The following is a 19,200-nucleotide window of genomic DNA, read 5'->3' as shown; positions in this document are numbered from 1 at the left end:
ATAAAATCTGATAAAAAGTCAAAGTTTCCAGACAATTTGCATGTATTTATAGATATAATCGTTAAAAATATATAATCATGTAAATTGTACACGTATATTAATATTTTCTGGTTGAACAAATCTACTGCATTTTAGTCCAATTTAGGGAACTATAGCATTTACTATTCATAGACTGTGTGTAAGTGGGGGAGGTGGCAAGTTTAGTATTTCTTTCGTTTTGTTATTTTCAAGATATTCAAAGGCAGTTTTTTTCCTCACTGGAAAAAAGTTTGACAAGCATCAACAAAATATAAATAAATAAATAAATTGTAAATGAATAAATAAATAAATATGAACAATAAATTAATAAATAAATAAATTTAGTATATTGTAAATGAATAAAATAAAATTCTCAAACTTTATTTCTTGATGTTTTCAAATGCAGATTATTTAAAAACCTTCCCCAACTAGGCTACACATCGACTGAACTGCTTGAAGGGAATAGGCCTCTCAAATATGACCAGCTCATAGACTCTGCAAGAGTTATCTTTCTTGTTAAAAAGCATGTTGGGATATTTTTGTTTTCGTCGCCATTTTGGATGTTGATTCTGGTCTCTTCATCTGTCAGCGAAAGTCGACGTATCGGGGTGTGAATCGACACGAGCTATGTGATATGTGACAACGGCATCATGAATTCTTGACAATTACGATAGTTCCGACATTGTTTTAACACCATCAGATCCAGAAATGGCGACTACGAAGGAAACAAAACAAAAACGGAAGCAGCTAAAACTGAAGGCGGTGCCCCAGAAAACAAAATTGTTTCGGGCAAATGAACCTTTGTTGAGTGTGTTTATGTGGGGCATTAACCATACCGTAAGTTTTCAAGATTTTAAATCAAAATTGGATTGAGATGTTGTCTTCGTTGAAGTGTTAAAAATCAAACAAGTTGCATTGTTTTTATGTTGATTGAAACACACATCAGGCCATGATAGGATGGTGGGCTGAATTTTGGACATTCAAAAGTCTTATTGTTTTAAAAAAAATGTCATTGTCATCAAGCTCATGTAAGTTATGAGAAGTAATGAACAATGATTATTTTTATTTATCAGACTTCAGTTCATAAACATGATAAACATTTATCTAAAAAACGTGACTAGGGAGTGGTTTGGATGAATCTGTAACAGGAAAAGAGAAAATGTATGTTGGCCGGGGATCGAACCCGGGACCCCTGCATCTCTAGTCAGGTGCTCTACCAACTGAGCTATCCAGGCCGATAACCACGGCCCAAACCATTACATTCCTCCCTCCTTAAATTGTCTTCGCCCTCGAAGACACAACCCAAGTTCTTATTGCCCCTGGCAGGACTTTCACCTGCAATTCCAGGGGTGGTCAACGGCACCAAATCTGTAACAGGAAAGGAGAAAATGTATGGCTGGACCGGGAATCCTTGCATCTCTAGTCAGGTGCTCTACCAACTGAGCTATCCAGGCCGATAACCATGGCCCAAACCATTACAGAATCCTTCATCATAATATATAGGTACCATATAACAGTCAAATTTAATAAATGGGAAAAAAAAATCTTTTGAACACTGAATTCAATTGATGCAGATGTTAAATCCTGAAAATATTAAAGTATATTGCTTGAAATACCAGTAGCTTATTTTATAGTGGGGTACATCTGGCCTGTGCCTGCCTAAAATTGTCAAAGCGAAAAACAGTTTCGTAAAGAAAATATAAAACATGTCTACTAGGTAGACCTCATTTTTACAAAATCTCGAGAATTGAGGAGCTTCCCGCAGCTCTGCCCCCTTTGGCTCCTACCAAGGTTTGACCTGGACCCATGCTCTCAATGCAGCCACCTGCCTACTACCCTAACTTCTGTTCAATTCATATATCCCCACCTAAATATTTGCTATTTGTTAAAAGTATGGTAGATGTGTATTAATTTCATCATCAACATTTAAATTTGAGGAAACTTGTCAATGACTAAAACTTCATAATAATCAAAATATTCTCTGAATTATAGTTCTGAATGATGACGTATTCATTAATAGTGTTTATTTTTTGAAAAATATCATGCAATAAATATATTCCCAAAAAGTTATAAATGATGATGTTAATTCCCTTTAAAATGTAAGAGGCTTATGTGTAGGACATTCAAATATAGTGTGAAAATCCCTGACATAAATAGGATAAAACCATATTGATACATACAAAATATATCGTATTGCAATACGTTTTTGTAATATCGCTATACCGGCAATATGCTTAGACTAAGGAATTTTATCATTAAATATAAAAATACATGTAAGAAAGAAATGTTTGTTATGAAGCCAAACACTAAGACAGAAGCTGTTTCATGGTTGTATTTTAGAGCATTACTTTGATAAATTTAACAAGATTTTTTTTCTTTTTGGCGACTTATCATAGTTATGTAAATTCTGCGTGTAAGTTAACGTAAATTTATTAAGAAAATGCCATTTTATTTACGTTTAAAATATTGCAATACATATCGCTATACAATTAAAAATATCGCAATATATCGCAATACGAAATTTCTGGCCAATACCCAGCCCTAGTAAAAATCCAACTCTTCACCTGATAGACAGATATATTAGACCTCAGGCTTTTATATCATTTAGGTCTCACTGCTGCATTCCGAGTGTTTTATTCAAATTTGTTGAATCAAGCCCATCTCCTGGGTATATTGTTATATAGACAGGGGACTTAAAAATGTGTGAACATGCCTTAATTTACAACATAATAATCTTGTCATTCTGTTAGCTTTTACTGTATTGTGGGAAATCCAAACGAAAAGTTTCAGCACCAAAATAAATAATTTATTTCCCTGTTTCTTTATTTGAATGAATTTATGATCCAGTTGTGTGGTATTAAATTCTCTTGTAATATCATGGTACAATGCTGCATTATAAAATTGGGCACTAAGAGTACAACAGATAATAGACAAAATGTACAAGACAAATTTTCACTGCATATATACATGTATTGCTAAGCTCGCCAACAGGCAAAGTCATTATGCCATAAAAGAAAATGAATTATAAAAATGTTCTGCTTAAATATTTGTTTTTCATTGGTTTCCATGGTGTATATGGTGTCGTTGTTAGGTAATAAATACATCTGATTCAATTTATTATTTAGTTATATAATGCTCCATATTGGTTCCTTTGTTATTTTATTATGAGTATATATATTGATTATGTTGCAGTACATGTAATAGGAAACTCAATATTTCTCCTTAATAGGAGATAGGCCATTATCATGATTAAGATAAATGTCAGATGAACATAAATGTATAAAATACATCAGTAACTGTTATTGTTGTGTTCACAAGTATGTGTACCATGTAAATTGGAAAAGGGGTGAAATTCTTCTGAAAATTTAAAGTTAAATTAATTACAACATGTATGAATATACATGTATTCATCTTTTGCATTCATCTCAATTTAAATCATGCACCCCTCTTACCCCCTCCCTACTCATCATTTCTCCCTTAGGTCCCCCAGTTTTGTTTCTTTAACCATGTTAGCCTGTATTGTTTTATAAATATATGACAAACCGTTAATTTGACACATTTGAAGAATTTGGGAAGAGTAATTCGCCCGTTATGCAAATTATATATACACCAATTTCACCTGTCTCTAGTGCTTTATAATGACTTACCCAACAAACTCCTATATCATGGTCTTAGTATGCATGTATATACCTGTATTAAATTTTTTATCCCCCCATATGCATGTGTTTTGTCCCCATGTGAATGTGAGGCAAGACTGCCTGTTAGGATCAAGGGGAATTTCTTTTTTAACCCCACCCCTGCAGTATCAATTTGTTAAGGGCCAATCCTGCCTTACTATTAATTTTTGAGACAGTGACACTGCAATATTTAAAAAATTATTGAAAAGAATCAAACCAAGGGGTATTAACAGATAGCAGTTTTGAGCACCTTGTCCTTTTCAAACATTGTGTATAATTATCTGTTGATAGGGGATGTTTGTTAATGATGTAATGGGTCCTGTTTACACTACAGCCGTGAATCATTCAGACACAACAACTGTTATAATATGTACCTGTGTACAGGTGTCTTATCGTTAGTCCGTTATAATCAAATCATCAAACCTGATGTATCAGGTAGACAATACAGGTGTTATAGAAATAGAAAAAGGTGCGCAATATCATCAAATTTTGTTCTGAATATCGAAAAACAAACTGGAACAGGAAAACGGGGAAATCTCACCTACTTATTAGAATTTTAGACTACTAGTACTTATGCACCATGTCCCCTATTGACTTAGAGCAAATTATATATAGTACGTTTCGATTATTATATTATTTATTATACACTATATGTTATTGATGATGTCTTAATATAATAGTGTTTTTATGTTTCAGTTGAAAACAATATATTTATAATAAAAACAGTTTATAGAGACAAAAAGGTTACATTATTGATTACATATAGACTAGTGCATATTAGAATACAAAAATAGGGAAAATGTGACTTGACGCCAGGCCCCAGGATCATGAAACAGACTTAGAATTAAGTCAAATTTTCAATTGCCTGTAAAATGTTTTAAAATTATTTACTGAATTTATCTCAAAATTTGTAAATAACAACTCTTTAGTAAATCAATGTGGAAACATATTTTAATTTTTATCTGCTTTACTTCCACTACATTTCAGTAAAACATGAAGATTTTGACTGAATCTTAAGATGTTTCATGATCCTGGGGCCTGATTCCAAGGGATTAAGAACTAAGTCCTACACTTTACACACAGTACCAGTAGGGTTGTTTCTTTTTCATGTCATTAATTAACAGATTTCCTTTATGGATCCCTTTATAAATGCAAATACTGCAGAGCTGAAGGCCATTTTTGGGGTGTGCCTCAACTTTCTGGAAGGTGGGCCATGTCTCCAAATCCTTGGCTAATATTTGCAAAGTTTGTCACAGAGTGTCCTTGGCCTAGGAGCTTTGATTTATATACCAAAAAAATAGAGAATTGTCCCTTAAACAGTGGAAAATAATTTGGGAAAATAAAAACATATGTATGGTTGGTGCCAAAAAATTTTCTCTCAAGGGCCACTGGGCATATTGTCTCCAAATTAACTAACAGTTAATGGTGAGGATTTGTTGTAGATTATGAAAGTTGTTCAAGGCATATCATCGCTGCATATGGGTAAAACTCAACCAGGGATATAGAATTTATATAAAACATTGACAAGTGTCAGAAAGTCTAGACTAGAATGTACATTTAGTTTTAAGGTATACATTTTTTATTTCCTTGCATATTTTAAGGATATTATTAAGGATATATTGTTAAGGTATACATTTTTTATTTCCTTGCATATTTTAAGGATATTAATTATAGATTATTTCCAAGCACCTTTTCATTTACGTATTAATCCTGTGAATTTGTAACTTTATTTTAATTACAGATTAATAATCTGAATCATGTCAACATCCCAGTTATGCTTATGCCAGATGACTTCAAAGCCTTCAGTAAAGTCCATGTGGATTATCACAAATTCAACAAGTAAGTTCATGTGGATAACCACAAATTCAACAAGTACATATGGATTAACACAAATTCATGAAATAAGTTCATGTGGATTACCACAAATTCAACAAGTATACATAGTATATCAAGATATTTTCATCAAACTTGATACACTTAGGCCTTTTCATTATTTTTTTCACCACTATTAAATTAGGATAAAATGTAATTCTTCCTGAAGAGAAGTTTGGATAAAAACAACAAATTTCAACATCAATGTTGCATTTTTTAGTCAGTTGGCAAACAGACATTTTTTTAATGATGGCCAAAAACAAATTGGTTAGAGATACTCAAATATGTCACAATTTTTTTTACCTTAACCTTTCCTGTGACCTTGACCTCGCTATTCTTTTCCCTCTACATTTACCCTAATCTTGAAAAAAGAAGCAAGGTACATTTCTTTTCATGTTGTTTTACTTCAAGAAACCTGGATGGGGCATTCATATGTTTTGTTGATATATATTCAATTTTAGTTTCTAAATTTCTTTCCAGAGAGTCAATGCCAAGTCATTTCAAGGTCAAAGAATACTGCCCTATTGTGTTCAGAAATCTAAGGGAACGCTTCGGAATTGATGACCATGATTACATGGTAAGAATACTGCCCTTCAAAGTTCAGAGATCTTGTTCGTGAACACTGGAAATTGTTACATTTACTGTGATTATACGGTAAGAATACTGCCCTTAAAAGTTCAGAGATCTTGGGGGATGAACACTGGAAATTGTTACATTTACTGTGATTATATGGTAAGAATACTGTCCTTAAAAGTTCAGAGATCTTGTTGGTGAACACTGGAAATTGTTACATTTTATACTGTGGTTATATGGTAAGAGTACTGCCCCAAAAAGTTCATAGATCTTCTGGGGGAATATTTTGGAAACTATTACCATGATTATATAGCGAGATGAACAAGGATGTTAATTGAAAAATGGTGTAACCTTTGTTTGGCATGAAGTGATTAGAAAAATACATATCACTTTGTGTAATTAATGGTTGTTGTTATGTCACTCTGTATAAATTGGTAATTGGAACAAGGATATACAAATGTATTTGACTAAAAAAAAATTGACATAACTGTTCTTTGATTTATAGGCATTAGGCACTGGGTGGTGAAAAAAATATTTAATTATGTCAATTATTTTGATGATTTTTTAGAAAAAATTACATGTTATCCAAATAGGTGTATTTTTTGGCCACCAAATGTGTCAGTCCATGCATCTGCAAAAGAAAATAACAATACATTGATTTCTTTGATTTTGGTATAGTAACTCTCTCTGTGCTGAAAATTGACACTCAATGCTCTATTTAGTTTGTTATTTCAGTACCAAAAGAGGTTATTAACCTCCAATCTCCATAAATTACCACCGGCAGTAGGTCACATAATTACCCCCCATATATATCCATTAAGTCGAGATTGCTAGCTCATTCTGTCATATTTTAACAATATTAAGCATTATCTTTCCTGAGATATGTACATAATTTTCTCTACCTACATGTATCATCCCTTTCTTCCCTAACTAGGTGAATATAATAAAATGTTACTATGGCAGTATAATGTAAACACAATGATTATAGGAACATGAACTTCTAATGCCATATAAACTTCATTGGACTGGTGTTAAGTAACCCTTTTATAACAAAGCAGGTTTATAGATGGCAAATAAAGCACTCATGGACAGGTGTTTTATTGTTTGGGCTATCACTAATGAATATTTTTTTTTCTCACAATGTGCTGGTTACTAGACAAATCAAGATAAAGCTTGCCCTTAATGGTTAAGAGATATTGCCATGACCATCAGACAAATGAAAGGTGGTTTGTGTAAATTAAAAGAAATGTGATGGAGAAAAGAGGAAATTTTTAAAATGTAAATCAACTGTACAAAAATAAGATGATAAGGGAGAAGGATGTAAATAGGGAAGAAAATATTTCAAGTTACAGCTGTGATGTATTTCTGTACCTGTACATCCTGGTGAGAAATGGGGAACAAGAGGAAGGGGGGATATGGATTATGTAACACATAAAAATTCACATAGAAAATCTGATTTAGTAAAAATGGATGCCTTTGTGTAAAAAATATTGTTTTAAAATTAGGCATAGTATAATTTGTAGATCCAAGTTCCTGACAATTCAGGTATAGTCAAACCCAGTTAGTTCAATCTCAATAGGAAGGTCACAGGGTTAAAAATAACTAATGGTCCACTGGTCTGAGCCTGTGAAATTTTAATCTTGGCTAGTTCTTTGCAGAGGGCAAGTGCCCTTTGGGCCAGTGTTTATTCTATTTGATGCATATCAAAATTCATTCATGGTTGGGCTAGTTCACTTGACAAGGTTGTGTGTCCAAGTTTTGTTGTTTCTTGTTCTGTTAAGTTGTACAGTGACTATTAAATATCACAATTTAAAAAAGAATACTGTAAGCCAACTATTTTTCGCATCATCTTTTATTTGCGAAACGTCAGTTTGAAATTAATCAGCAACTGAGGAAACATTTCTTTAAAAATAATAAGCATGATAATTGGTTCCCGTCAATTTATATTCACGAGTTAAAGAAGGTCGTGGAACTCGCGGATATTTCTCGCAGGGGAATAATAGTTGGTTTACAGTACTTTTATATTATGGTGATTTTGAGGCCAGTGTTTTTAAAATATACTGGTCTAATTAAGGGACATGGAAAGTACTGTGCTGACCAGCCAAAATTTAGGTTGATAGCCCAAGTTAACAGTGAAAAAAAAAATTTCCAACCCTGAAGAAGAAAAAAAAACATTAAAAATACTTGTATTGCACTAAAGAATAAGATGTTGGAACTTCCACATGACTTGGACAACATGCCTATAACCCTGGAACTAAAGGGTTTACCTTCAGCCTTAAAACCTCAGACAAATAGTTTAGCCTTGAGGTCAGCAAAATGGTATGTTATTCAGGAACCTGGGGTATCCATTAGGATTATGGATGTTATAACCACTTTTGAGAAGTTTTGAGAAGTTCCTTGGGTTATTCAAAATTATTCTTATTAGATCCACCACCTAAGCTGCTTTGTATTTACGTATTGAGTAGAAAATAAACTTGCAGGGGCAGGTAAATGCAGTACATTTTCAGTATAATTTCTGAGCTAAAACTATAAAATGTCTTTTTCAGAACTCCTTGATCAAACATCCAGAAAAATTTCATAGATTTAATCCCCTTTTGAGGAAGAAGTCCCCTTACAATAATAAAAACCTAAAATATTTTTCCTTCATTATAAAAACTGAAAATTTAAAGTAAAATTTTCATAAAAAATATTAATTTACGCTGCTTTGTAGTCAGTAAAAACGGAAGTGGAACAGCTTGCCCTGCACTATAATTCTCAAACAATATCACCAGGTAGGTCCAGGGTAATCCCAGTATAACAGTTGCTTTGTATATACTATTGAGGTAAACTTGCAGGGTAAATGCAGTACATTTCAGTATAATTTCTGAACCGGGGTGCATAGCTCCCTGATCAAACACCCAGCTGTTGCTCCAAGGGAAGGCACATGACAGGAAGTACTTCATAAAAACACTAGTCAGTGAGGAAGTGGAACAGCTTCATATAATTCTCAAACAATATCACCAGGTAGGTCCAGGGTAGATGGATACTGCATACAGGAAAATTTTCGTCTCCCAAGACTCCTGTCAACAACTGTTTTGTTATACTCCTTTATCGAATGTAAAGATAACTCAGTTTAGCGCCCTTTAATGTCAGCAGGCAATAGTCTTTTTTAACAGTCTACTGACAGTTGGGGAAAACAGTGGAACTGTTGGAATTTTTAAAGTAAGAAATTATATAGGAACTGTTTAGTAGAGGTATAACAAATAATGCTATGGGTAAGTCACACACAGATAATGATATAAATAAGCAAGTGAATATAGTGTCAATGGATTATGTCATGGATGTATGACATACAAACAGACAGACAAAGTTCCAAGATATTAAGCACCAACAGAAGTCAAAAAATAGAGAAATTGATAAAACTGAGAATGCCAATTTTTAGAAAACAAAAAACAATAATGTAGAAGCACAAATTTTCATGGACATAAAATTTCGTTTTGTCATCAAAAATAGTTTCGTGGGTATTTAATTTCTTTGTTTGAAAGTAACCCTATTCAATATATAGTCATATAAAATTTCCTGTGGGATTTAATTTCGTTGAATATTGATAACAACGAAATCAACGAAATTTAATCCCCCACGAATATTTGTGCTTTTACAGTATTGTCTTTTGATATTAAAGACATGTCTATAATGTATGATATGGTGTTCTTCTTGTAGTTCATTGTGGAAAATCATGCGAAGACGTTGCTGCCTCAATATTTGGGAATGTATCGGATCACGGTGAATGACACAGAAACCTATCTGGTGGTCATGAGATGTGTATTCAGCCCACGACTTCATATCCATAAAAAATATGATCTAAAGGTACCTCGTCCATAGTGTATACATGATTTTCAATCTTATAAAAGTATGTATTAGCTTAGTTACTGACTGTCTACAGAAAAAATTTGGGTTGATCAATCTCTCTGACAGCAAGGTTTAATCAAGCCCGCTATCTTATTCATCAACCCGATGAACTTTTAAAGTAATAAAAGTTGAGGTTCTAACTGTATCTAAGTGTTTTACCTTACAAACTGTTATGTAAAACTATTTATTATTATATTGCTGTCTCTTTTACAGGGATCAACAGTGGACAGATCTGCAAGTGATAAAGAGAAGGCAAGTTACCTCCCTTTGTATTTATCTGACATTGTATGAAGCGTTATATGCTCTTGGTATATACGGCCTTAATGATATCCTTTTGATTATTTCCCTTCAGCAGTTTTCTTGCGTTAAAAATTCTGAAATTTATTAATTTATAAATTCTTTTTTTTTGTACAGGCCAAGGATTTACCGACGTTTAAGGACAATGATTTTTTAAGTGACGGTGCCACTATCCACATCGGAGCCGAGAACAAAGCAAAACTGATGGCCATGCTGAAACAGGATGTGGAGGTACACCTTAAAAAGAGACCTGTCTCAGAAGGAAGTTCTTTTGGGGGGGGGGTGGACTCAGAATTTTTTTAATGCACATATAAAGCTAAAAAAAAAATTTCATACTTTTTCATTTTAATGAATTTTGCAGATCTCTCTTGCTATTTAAATCTCTTAATTACATAATGATGATTCAAGTAACAAAAAGAAAGTTTTAAGCTTTTTCCTTGGTTAAAAAATTAACAACAAACTTACAATCATACAAGCTTACAGTCTGTGTTTCAAATAAAATGTGTGAATATTTTGCTTAGTGGATACTGATCTCCATAATCAAAGATCATAAAGTGTGAAATCATTTTAATTTGTGGGGTCAATGTTTGGGGCAAGCAAAATTTTATTTGTTCGTTGGGAAATGATTTAGAGGATAACTTGTATATAGACAGAAAATTTAATGTATAGACATTTTGACTGAGTATTTTCAAGTGGAGGACATAAATTTGTGGATAAGGCAAAAAAAAAAAGTAGTCTTATTTCCTGCTACCAGCCTGAAAAAAGAAATAGGGTAGGTAGGTTGGAAAATTATTTTATTTTTAGCTCACCTGAGCCGAAGGCTCAAGTGAGCTTTTCTGATCAAAATTTGTCCGTCGTCTGTCGTCGTTGGTGTCGTCGGCGTCGTAAACTTTTCACATTTTTATCTTCTTCTCAAGAACCACTGGGCCAATTTCAACCAAACTTGCCACAAAGTGTCCTTAGGTAAAGGGGATTCAAGTTTATTCAAATGAAGGGCCACACTCTCTTCCAAGGGGAGATAATAATGAATTAGTGAAAAATTAATGGCATTTTTAAAAAATCTTCTTCTCAAGAACCACTGGGCCAGGAAAGATGAAACTCATGTGGAAGCATCCTCAGATAGTGTATATTCAAATTTGTTCAAATTATGACCCCCGGGGGTAGGGTGGGGCCACAATGGCCGACCAAAGTTTTACATAGGAGTATATAGGGAAAATCTTTAAAAATCTTCTTCTCAAGAACCACTGGGCCAGGAGAGATGAAACTCATGTGGAAGCATCCTCAGATAGTGTATATTCAAGTTTGTTCAAAGCATGACCCCTGGGGGTAGGGTGGGGCCACAATGGCCGACCAAAGTTTTACATAGGAGTATATATGGAAAATCTTTAAAAATCTTCTTCTCCAGAACCACTGGGCCAGGAAAAATGAAACTCATGTGGAAGCATCCTCAGATAGTGTAGATTCAAGTTTGTTCAAAGCATGACCCCCGGGGGTAGGGTGGGGCCACAATGGCCGACCAAAGTTTTACATAGGCGTATATAGGGAAAATCTTTAAAAATCTTCTTCTCAAGAACCACTGGGCCAGGAAAGATGAAACTCATGTGGAAGCATCCTCAGATAGTGTAGATTCAAGTTTGTTCAAATCATGACCCCCGGGGGTAGGGTGGGGCCACAATGGCCGACCAAAGTTTTACATAGGAGTATATAGGGAAAATCTTTAAAAATCTTCTCCTCAAGAACCACTGGGCCAGGAAAGATGACACTATAGTGGAAGCATCCTCAGATAGTGTAGATTCAAGTTTGTTCAAATCATGACCCCCAGGAGTAGGGTGGGGCCACAATGGCCGACCAAATTTTTACATAGGAGTATATAGGGAAAATCTTTAAAAATCTTCTTCTCAAGAACCACTGGGCCAGGAAAGATGAAACTCATGTGGAAGCATCGTCAGATAGTGTAGATTAAAGTTTGTTTAAATCATGACCCCGGGGGGTAGGTTGGGGCCACAATGGCCGACCAAAGTTTTACATAGGAGTATATAGGAAAAAATCTATAAAAAATCCTCTTCTCAAGAACCATTGAGACAGGAAAGATGAAACTCATGTGAAATTATCCTCAGGTAGTGTAGATTTAAGTTTATTCAAATCATGACCCCTGGGGGTAGGGTGGGGCCACAATGGTCGACCAAAGTTTTACATAGGAATATATAGGGAAACCTTTTAAAATCTTCTTTTCAAGTACTTCAAAGCCATGATTAGTAATATTTATATGGAATCATCCTCAGGTAGTGTAGATTCTAGTTTGTTCAAATCATGATCCTCTGGGGTGTTAAAATTCAAGCCCCCCCCCCCCCCAACCTCAGTAAACTTTAACAGTCAGGGGCATAACTCAAACAAGTTATTTTCAAAAATAACTCAAATGAGTTATTTTACATTATTTCACACACACAAATTTCTTTTTGAAAAATAACTTAAATAAGTTATTTTTATATCCTACTTGGCATTGATTTCTTGGAATTTTCGTGTTTCCTGCCAATTTGCATTGCATTTTGGGATTCCATTATGTAATACCCCCTCCAATGGAGTATTGGTGAGGAGGTGGAGATAAACAGCATTTTACTCCTTATTTTGTGGTTTTATCCACCCAACCTCAGTAAACTTTATTAAGTTCAAACATTTGTTTTCGTCATGGTGCACGAGCAAAATCCTTTGGTGCACGGGGTGTGAAGTGTGCTTTCTATTTTGGAAAAATAATGTGTTTGAGTTATTAAGGTTGGGAAAAAGTAGGTCATAGCAAAGAGAAATACCAAAAAAATAACTCATTTGAGCTTGTTTAATATGCTCTGTTTAAGTTCTGTGAGCTTTCTCCTAGCTGTATGCTCCCTGTGGCCCTTGGGCCTCTTGTTTCATTTTATTTTATTTTTTCCAGTGGTATTTCTTGGATATGAACTCGTACAAAACCAATTAAGACATGTCATAGGTCAACATTATATTTTAAAATTAGATATTATCACATCTTTACATACAGTTTCATGAAATACCACCTGATTATGTACTGTTTTTCTTCACTTTTAAGTTTTTGAACATGAAATACCTGAAATTCCCAATTTTTTTCCCCCAAAACTTAAAAAAAAACTTTAGGGTCGGGTGCAAAAAAAATAGGGTAGGTCGGGTAGCAGTAAACAAGACTATTTTTTGTTTTGGCCTAAGGCTGAAATCCACAGACATTGATCTCCAATGAACATGGATTATTTCACAGTTATAAGTCTGGTTATATCAAGTCTGTTTTCACTTCTGATCTGCAAATCCACTGAAGTATTAATCTATATTTCAGTTTTTGGAGAGTCTACACCTTATGGACTACAGTCTGATTGTGGGAATCCATGACTGTGAGCGAGCTGAACAGGAGGCCATGGAGAACCCTAACGTAGACCATAGCAACATGGAGGAAAATGACTCGGAGAACGGCCTGGATGACGAGGATTACCTGGGGGCGGGGGGTGTCCCCACCCCACCCGACAGTCCACAACCCTCCCCCTACATGCCTTACACTGGGGAGTTAGACAGCGAGATGGAGAGATATGCATTTAAATCTAGTCCTGGTAAGGAAGGGATAAAACCACATTTTAATTATTTTTCTTAATTGATGACAAATGAATGTCATATAATTTGGTTTGATTGCTTTACCCTATATTAGGTTGTACTTAGGCCACACCAATTTAATTTCTTGTTCATCGGACATTTGCTGAAAAAAATTACGAGCAGGCATCCGGTTAAATAATAATATTATTACTTTTTATAGGCAAAAATTTTAGGCGGATCGTGAAAACAATAGAGCGGACAATTAAATTTTTTCTGATTTTCAGAGTAAACAGATTAAAAATATGATAAATAGAGCGGAAATAAAACAGAAAATAGCACAGAATACCCATGGTGCGGGAAATTTAAATTAATATTATTTTCATAGTTTTGTTTAAATACGAGTGCGCAGGTCCGACGAACAAAAAATTTAATAGGTGTGGCCTTGCAATTAAGTGCAGAAAGCATGCTTCATGAAATAGGCGTATATGTGACACAATGTGATTTACATATTAATGCTCACATAAAACCTAAAACATTCCTAAAATAATGTAAACACCTATCTTATCTGAAAAGTTTATTGCACGATTTTTATGTCTTTTTATTCCAGACTGCCCAAGACAAGAAATCTATTTTCTAGCCATGATTGACATTTTAACAAAGTACGGTGTGAAAAAAAGAACTGCCACTGCAGCAAAGACCGTGAAACACGGGGCGGGAGCTGAATTCTCCACAATTCGGCATGATCAATACGCAAAGAGATTCCTAGAATTCATTAATAAGTACATAGAATGACAAGTGAACTGGTTATTTTTAAAACTCTATAGACAAATCCAGAGGCCATTTACTGATGTAATCAGGATTTTGACGTCAGAGAGAATTGTGTTCTGTGATTATGATGTCATGTTTGATGTCATGAAGTTATGACATCATTTTTGATGACATGGATTATGATGTAGGGTAAACTCACATCCCACAAGACTTTGTTGTCTTTGTAAATGTAACTCATAGTCATCGTAGATGTGGAAATAATTCTAATAGGACCATCTCACTGCTCTAGATGTTTAAAAACTGTCACAATATGGTTCATGTCAAAAACTTAAAAAATCTTCGTACTTAAGGTAGGATTCTTCTCATATTTCTTGTATTTAAAAATTAATGAAATTTTTACAGAATCAAGAAGACAATATCAGTAAGTAATAGTATCAGTGAGATTAAATTTGATCGTTTTATATTAGAGGCAAGGTCAGGTCAAGGTCACTATCTTTTTCCTTGACATGATGAATAAAAAAATACTGTTGTCAATCATGTGATGCCTACTTCTATTTCAAAAGTCTAAAGATTGTTCTTTTTGCATAAAAGATATTACTATATAGGGTGTATAGCTTGATATTACCAAATTTACATAAATAATTTAATTAAACTGGATATTGGTTAATCCGAATTTTCTCTGTTTTTAGTATTTTTTAGGATATATTAGTCATTTTCATATGCTTCCTATATTTAACTTTTTCTTGTTTTCACATATATTAAAGTAGTCTTATAAATGTACAAAATGATATGAAAACAAAAAGCTTTGATCATTTAATAAGAGAGAAAAAATACTTTTTTATGGATTTTGGGCTCAAATCTGTACTTTGATTGGAAGCGTTTAAAAGCTAACATAGTTCTAGTTTGTTTGAGAAATCAAATTTATTTGCTATATTTTGAAAGTTTAGTCCCTGATTATTAATTTAGATTACATTTGAAAATTCCTTCAAGTCTTTGATTGCGTAAAAATTATATTTAAATTCATAGTTCTATTATAATTTTGAGAGGCAGAAAAGAAGATATTTTCACACGCCACCATTCTGCCAAAAATATAGTCCCTGCTAGTTTTCGAACGCAGTTTACCATTTGTATTTAAAGTCATACAATTGTGATGAAAGAAGAAAAATATGGTCTTTTAAATCCCTTACACCTAAATATATAAGACATATAAGCAAATATACATTGAATGTTTCATCTAGCCAGAAACCAGAGAAGAATCCTACCTTAAGTTTGAATGCACAGATCTGCAGTTTTTGTTTAGTCTGCTGTAATGTTAAATATGCAGCAAGAAAAATTATACGCTGTTTTAATGGAAGAAAAGTTAATTACAGTAAAACTCGGTTATAGCGGTGTCCTGGGGACCTGTGAATTTAATTCGCTTTATCCGTAATTCGTTATATCCGTATAACAAATTCATAAAACCATATATAGCGATATCGCAATATGCATTTTTTTTTCACTTCAAGTATTACTACCAAACATTTCAGGGAAGTGAATCCTATAAAATATACCTTCAATAACTAAGGTTTTATTATGAATTGAATTTTATATACAAGTGCTAAAAGAAAATAAAGTCGGTTTAATTTATCAAATTTTGAGATCTTTGAAAATTCGTTATAAAAGATGTAAATTTCATTATATTTAACCTCAACGGAACTCAAAATCAGTTCGCTATATCCGTAAATTAGTTATATCAGAGTTCGTTATAACCATAAAATGTTACAAAGATTTGTTAAGAATTTTGCCAGGGACCCTGAAAAACTTCGCTATATCCATGAATTCGCTATATCCGTGTTCGTACTAAACGAGTTTTACTGTAAAAAGTATAAATACCAAGTGACAATTTTTGACATTGATTCTAATGAGTTAAGAACATGATGTTTATATTAAGTACATATGTGTTGTTAAAAAAACAGCTTTTGAAAAGATTTTATAGATTATAAGAGATAATAAACAAAAATATTCAGGAGCAGTAAATGGTCTAATGTCTAGTGGTGAATTTTTATGAGTTCATGTCATTATCTTTTTTTTTTTTTTTTTTTTTTTGAATTAAATAGGAAGTACATGTACATTGAAATACAATGAGTACCTCGGCAGAAAATGTTACTTTTTGTTTGGAGATTTACAAAAATTATTTTTTTTAGCACCAGCTAAAGATAATATTAAGAAGTCAATGTAGTTCGTAAATATATGATAAGTCTTGAGTGGCCCATTTATATTGTAATTTTGTCCATATTTACTACCAATGTTGATAACTTAGACACACTGTAAATACAAAACTGAGGAATTGGTATGCCTTACACTATATTAATTTTTCTTTAATTTTCAGAAAACTTAAAAAAATTACATATATACATTGACGGTTTGGGGCCATTGTTTTAAAATAATATTTGTTTTTGAACATGTTTTATATGCTGACAATTCAGATTTGGCTTATTGTTTGGTAGTTTGTCATGGCTGTGTTTTGTGTAATGCTGACCAAGTTTGGAAGTAGCAACAAAAAATTATAAAACTTGTGATTACAGCACTAATGTTGGCGCTCTGATTCTTTCTACTGTGAAAAAATTACAGAGATGATTGTTAAGTACCTTTCAAAAAATTTAATCTCTTTTAAATATTGTTTGGCATATTAGAAGATGTTTGCAACTGAAAGTTCTTTAAAACAAAAACCAAAAACAGAAAAACAATAACTTCTTTGTCTAGTAAAATTGAATTCATTATTTCTTTTTTAATTGAAGATGTATATAAAAATGAATTTCAGGCAAATTACATTTGAATATCCCATACTTGGTGAATTTTTTTTTTAATTAAATGTGGTAGGAAAACTAAAATTTGTTTCACTTGTAAGTTATTAACAGAATATTAATTATTGACTAAAACATCTATGTTTCCAAGTTTTGTCTTTTAACTCAAAAAAATTGTTTTGTGTCATTTATACTGCCAAATAATTTAGGATACAGCAAAGCCTCAGATGCATGAACCAGAAGTCAAATAGGCAATTAATTTAGCATTTAGACCAAGATATGCAATGTTTGAGAAAAAATTTGATGTATTCTCCATTTGTACATTTCTGTTAACTTTCTCTCCCAAACAAATGAACTTAATTCTCTGATGATAATTCAAATAATAATTTTTTTTTTAATGTAACCATAAATTTATAAAATAAGGTCTCCTTAGTATATACATTTAAACTTGTGTATACAGTGCCTATTGTCTCAAAGAATTCAATGCATTACTCTTTGATATTCTCTTGTAGTATAAACAGTTGTATTTATTATAAGCTTGAAGGTAACTTATAACATATCTGCTCTAATATAAAATAATATGTATTGTATCTATTGCAATTTGCTATATTTTAGAAACATAATGTTTATATTTAGAAAACCTTTAAACACAAAGAGTCCTTTTTTATACTGCCTAAAATAACTGCACTAATTGTTGACAAGTTTTAGGGATTAATAAATTTTTTTTTAATTTGGAATGAAAAAAATTATATAAAATACAGTCAGAATAAGTTTATTAAAAAGTTTCTATCCCAGAAGGACTCCTAATGAAATACAGACACACAGAAATCTGTAAATGTACCTTTTTTCTGCTGGAGGTACTACATTTATGCTATGTATGAGGTCACAAATTTTTCCATTGGGAATTTGTAACAGGGTATATAAAATATGTGAAGACATGGCAATCCAATTAAATGTCAAAATTCTTACCCACAGATTAAACACAAAATGTTATTCCATGGAATTATAACCCTGTGTTAGAAAGGACATTTCCAGTAACGAAAAGAACATTGTAACATTTTTTTTTATTTTATTGAATTGATAATGTTAAGAATGTCAGAGAGAAAAAAGAAAATGAATTTGCCTGTATCATCTCATACATGTATATTCAGCCTAAGTATTATATAGTGCTGTTAAAATTTATCCACATTTGTCTCCCTTGTTACTCATTGTTATGTGTATACATACTTATATATCTACATGTATGCTTGTTGATCTTTAGTGCTGTTCACATATGTATGTTAGTCCCATTGTGTCTCTATACACAATTAAAATAATCAGTCAAATTAATAACAGGCATGGACATAATTGTTATATTATAGAAAGTAAATGATACATGGTGTGGAAAAAGAAAAGATAATCAAGCATGTTTGTCTTTTCTTTTAAGAGATTCATTTTATATCTTGTCAAAGTGCAATACATTTGTATGTATGGCATTATGTCTAAAAATTATAAAATATTCACAAAATTAAATGAACAATTGAAATATACATATACTTAACACACTAAACTTAGAAAATGCACATGTTGAAAAGTATTAATACAAAATTTTAGTTAATTTTAAACTTTCTGGAGTTATCTTTTCAAAGTACAATGTATAATAATTGTATGTCAGTCACTACTGATGTGATAAAACATTACATTTTCTACTTGTTTGACAACGATTTGGTCCACTTTTTTGTGTTTTGTTTTTTCCTTAAATTTTC

The 19,200-nt window shown here is 32.6% G+C and overlaps 1 protein-coding gene across 1 annotated transcript; it reads left to right on the top strand.

The window, feature by feature from the left end:
- Positions 1-538: 538 nt before the first annotated feature.
- On the top strand, positions 539-16,039 carry LOC134253837 (phosphatidylinositol 5-phosphate 4-kinase type-2 alpha-like). The gene is made up of 12 exons (XM_062736429.1): positions 539-855; positions 5,437-5,534; positions 6,048-6,144; positions 8,687-8,712; positions 8,901-8,931; positions 9,060-9,143; positions 9,840-9,986; positions 10,242-10,280; positions 10,443-10,556; positions 13,657-13,924; positions 14,512-15,022; positions 15,941-16,039. Exons 1-11 carry the CDS (start codon positions 727-729, stop codon positions 14,694-14,696), a joined length of 1,218 nt encoding a protein of 405 aa, XP_062592413.1. The 5' UTR covers positions 539-726; the 3' UTR covers positions 14,697-15,022; positions 15,941-16,039.
- Positions 16,040-19,200: the final 3,161 nt, after the last annotated feature.

Source organism: Saccostrea cucullata, unplaced genomic scaffold (genome assembly GCF_032062105.1).
Source record: "Saccostrea cucullata isolate Sc308-1 unplaced genomic scaffold, CSIRO_AGI_Scuc_v1 ctg1478, whole genome shotgun sequence".
In the NCBI taxonomy this organism is placed as follows: domain Eukaryota; kingdom Metazoa; phylum Mollusca; class Bivalvia; order Ostreida; family Ostreidae; genus Saccostrea; species Saccostrea cuccullata.
The sequence above is the reverse complement of the archived record's forward strand: the minus strand, read 5'-3'. Positions and strand labels throughout refer to the sequence as shown.

What these genes read in the sequence shown, in the direction of transcription:
- LOC134253837 (XM_062736429.1), top strand. Translation starts at nt 727, where the DNA reads ATGGCGACTACGAAGGAAACAAAACAAAAACGGAAGCAGCTAAAACTG. An exon ending in GTAGGTCCAGGGTAATCCCA is followed by an intron (nt 8,932 to 9,059) that starts GTATAACAGTTG and finishes CTCCAAGGGAAG; the next exon opens with GCACATGACAGGAAGTACTT. An exon ending in TGCTGAAACAGGATGTGGAG is followed by an intron (nt 10,557 to 13,656) that starts GTACACCTTAAA and finishes TCTATATTTCAG; the next exon opens with TTTTTGGAGAGTCTACACCT.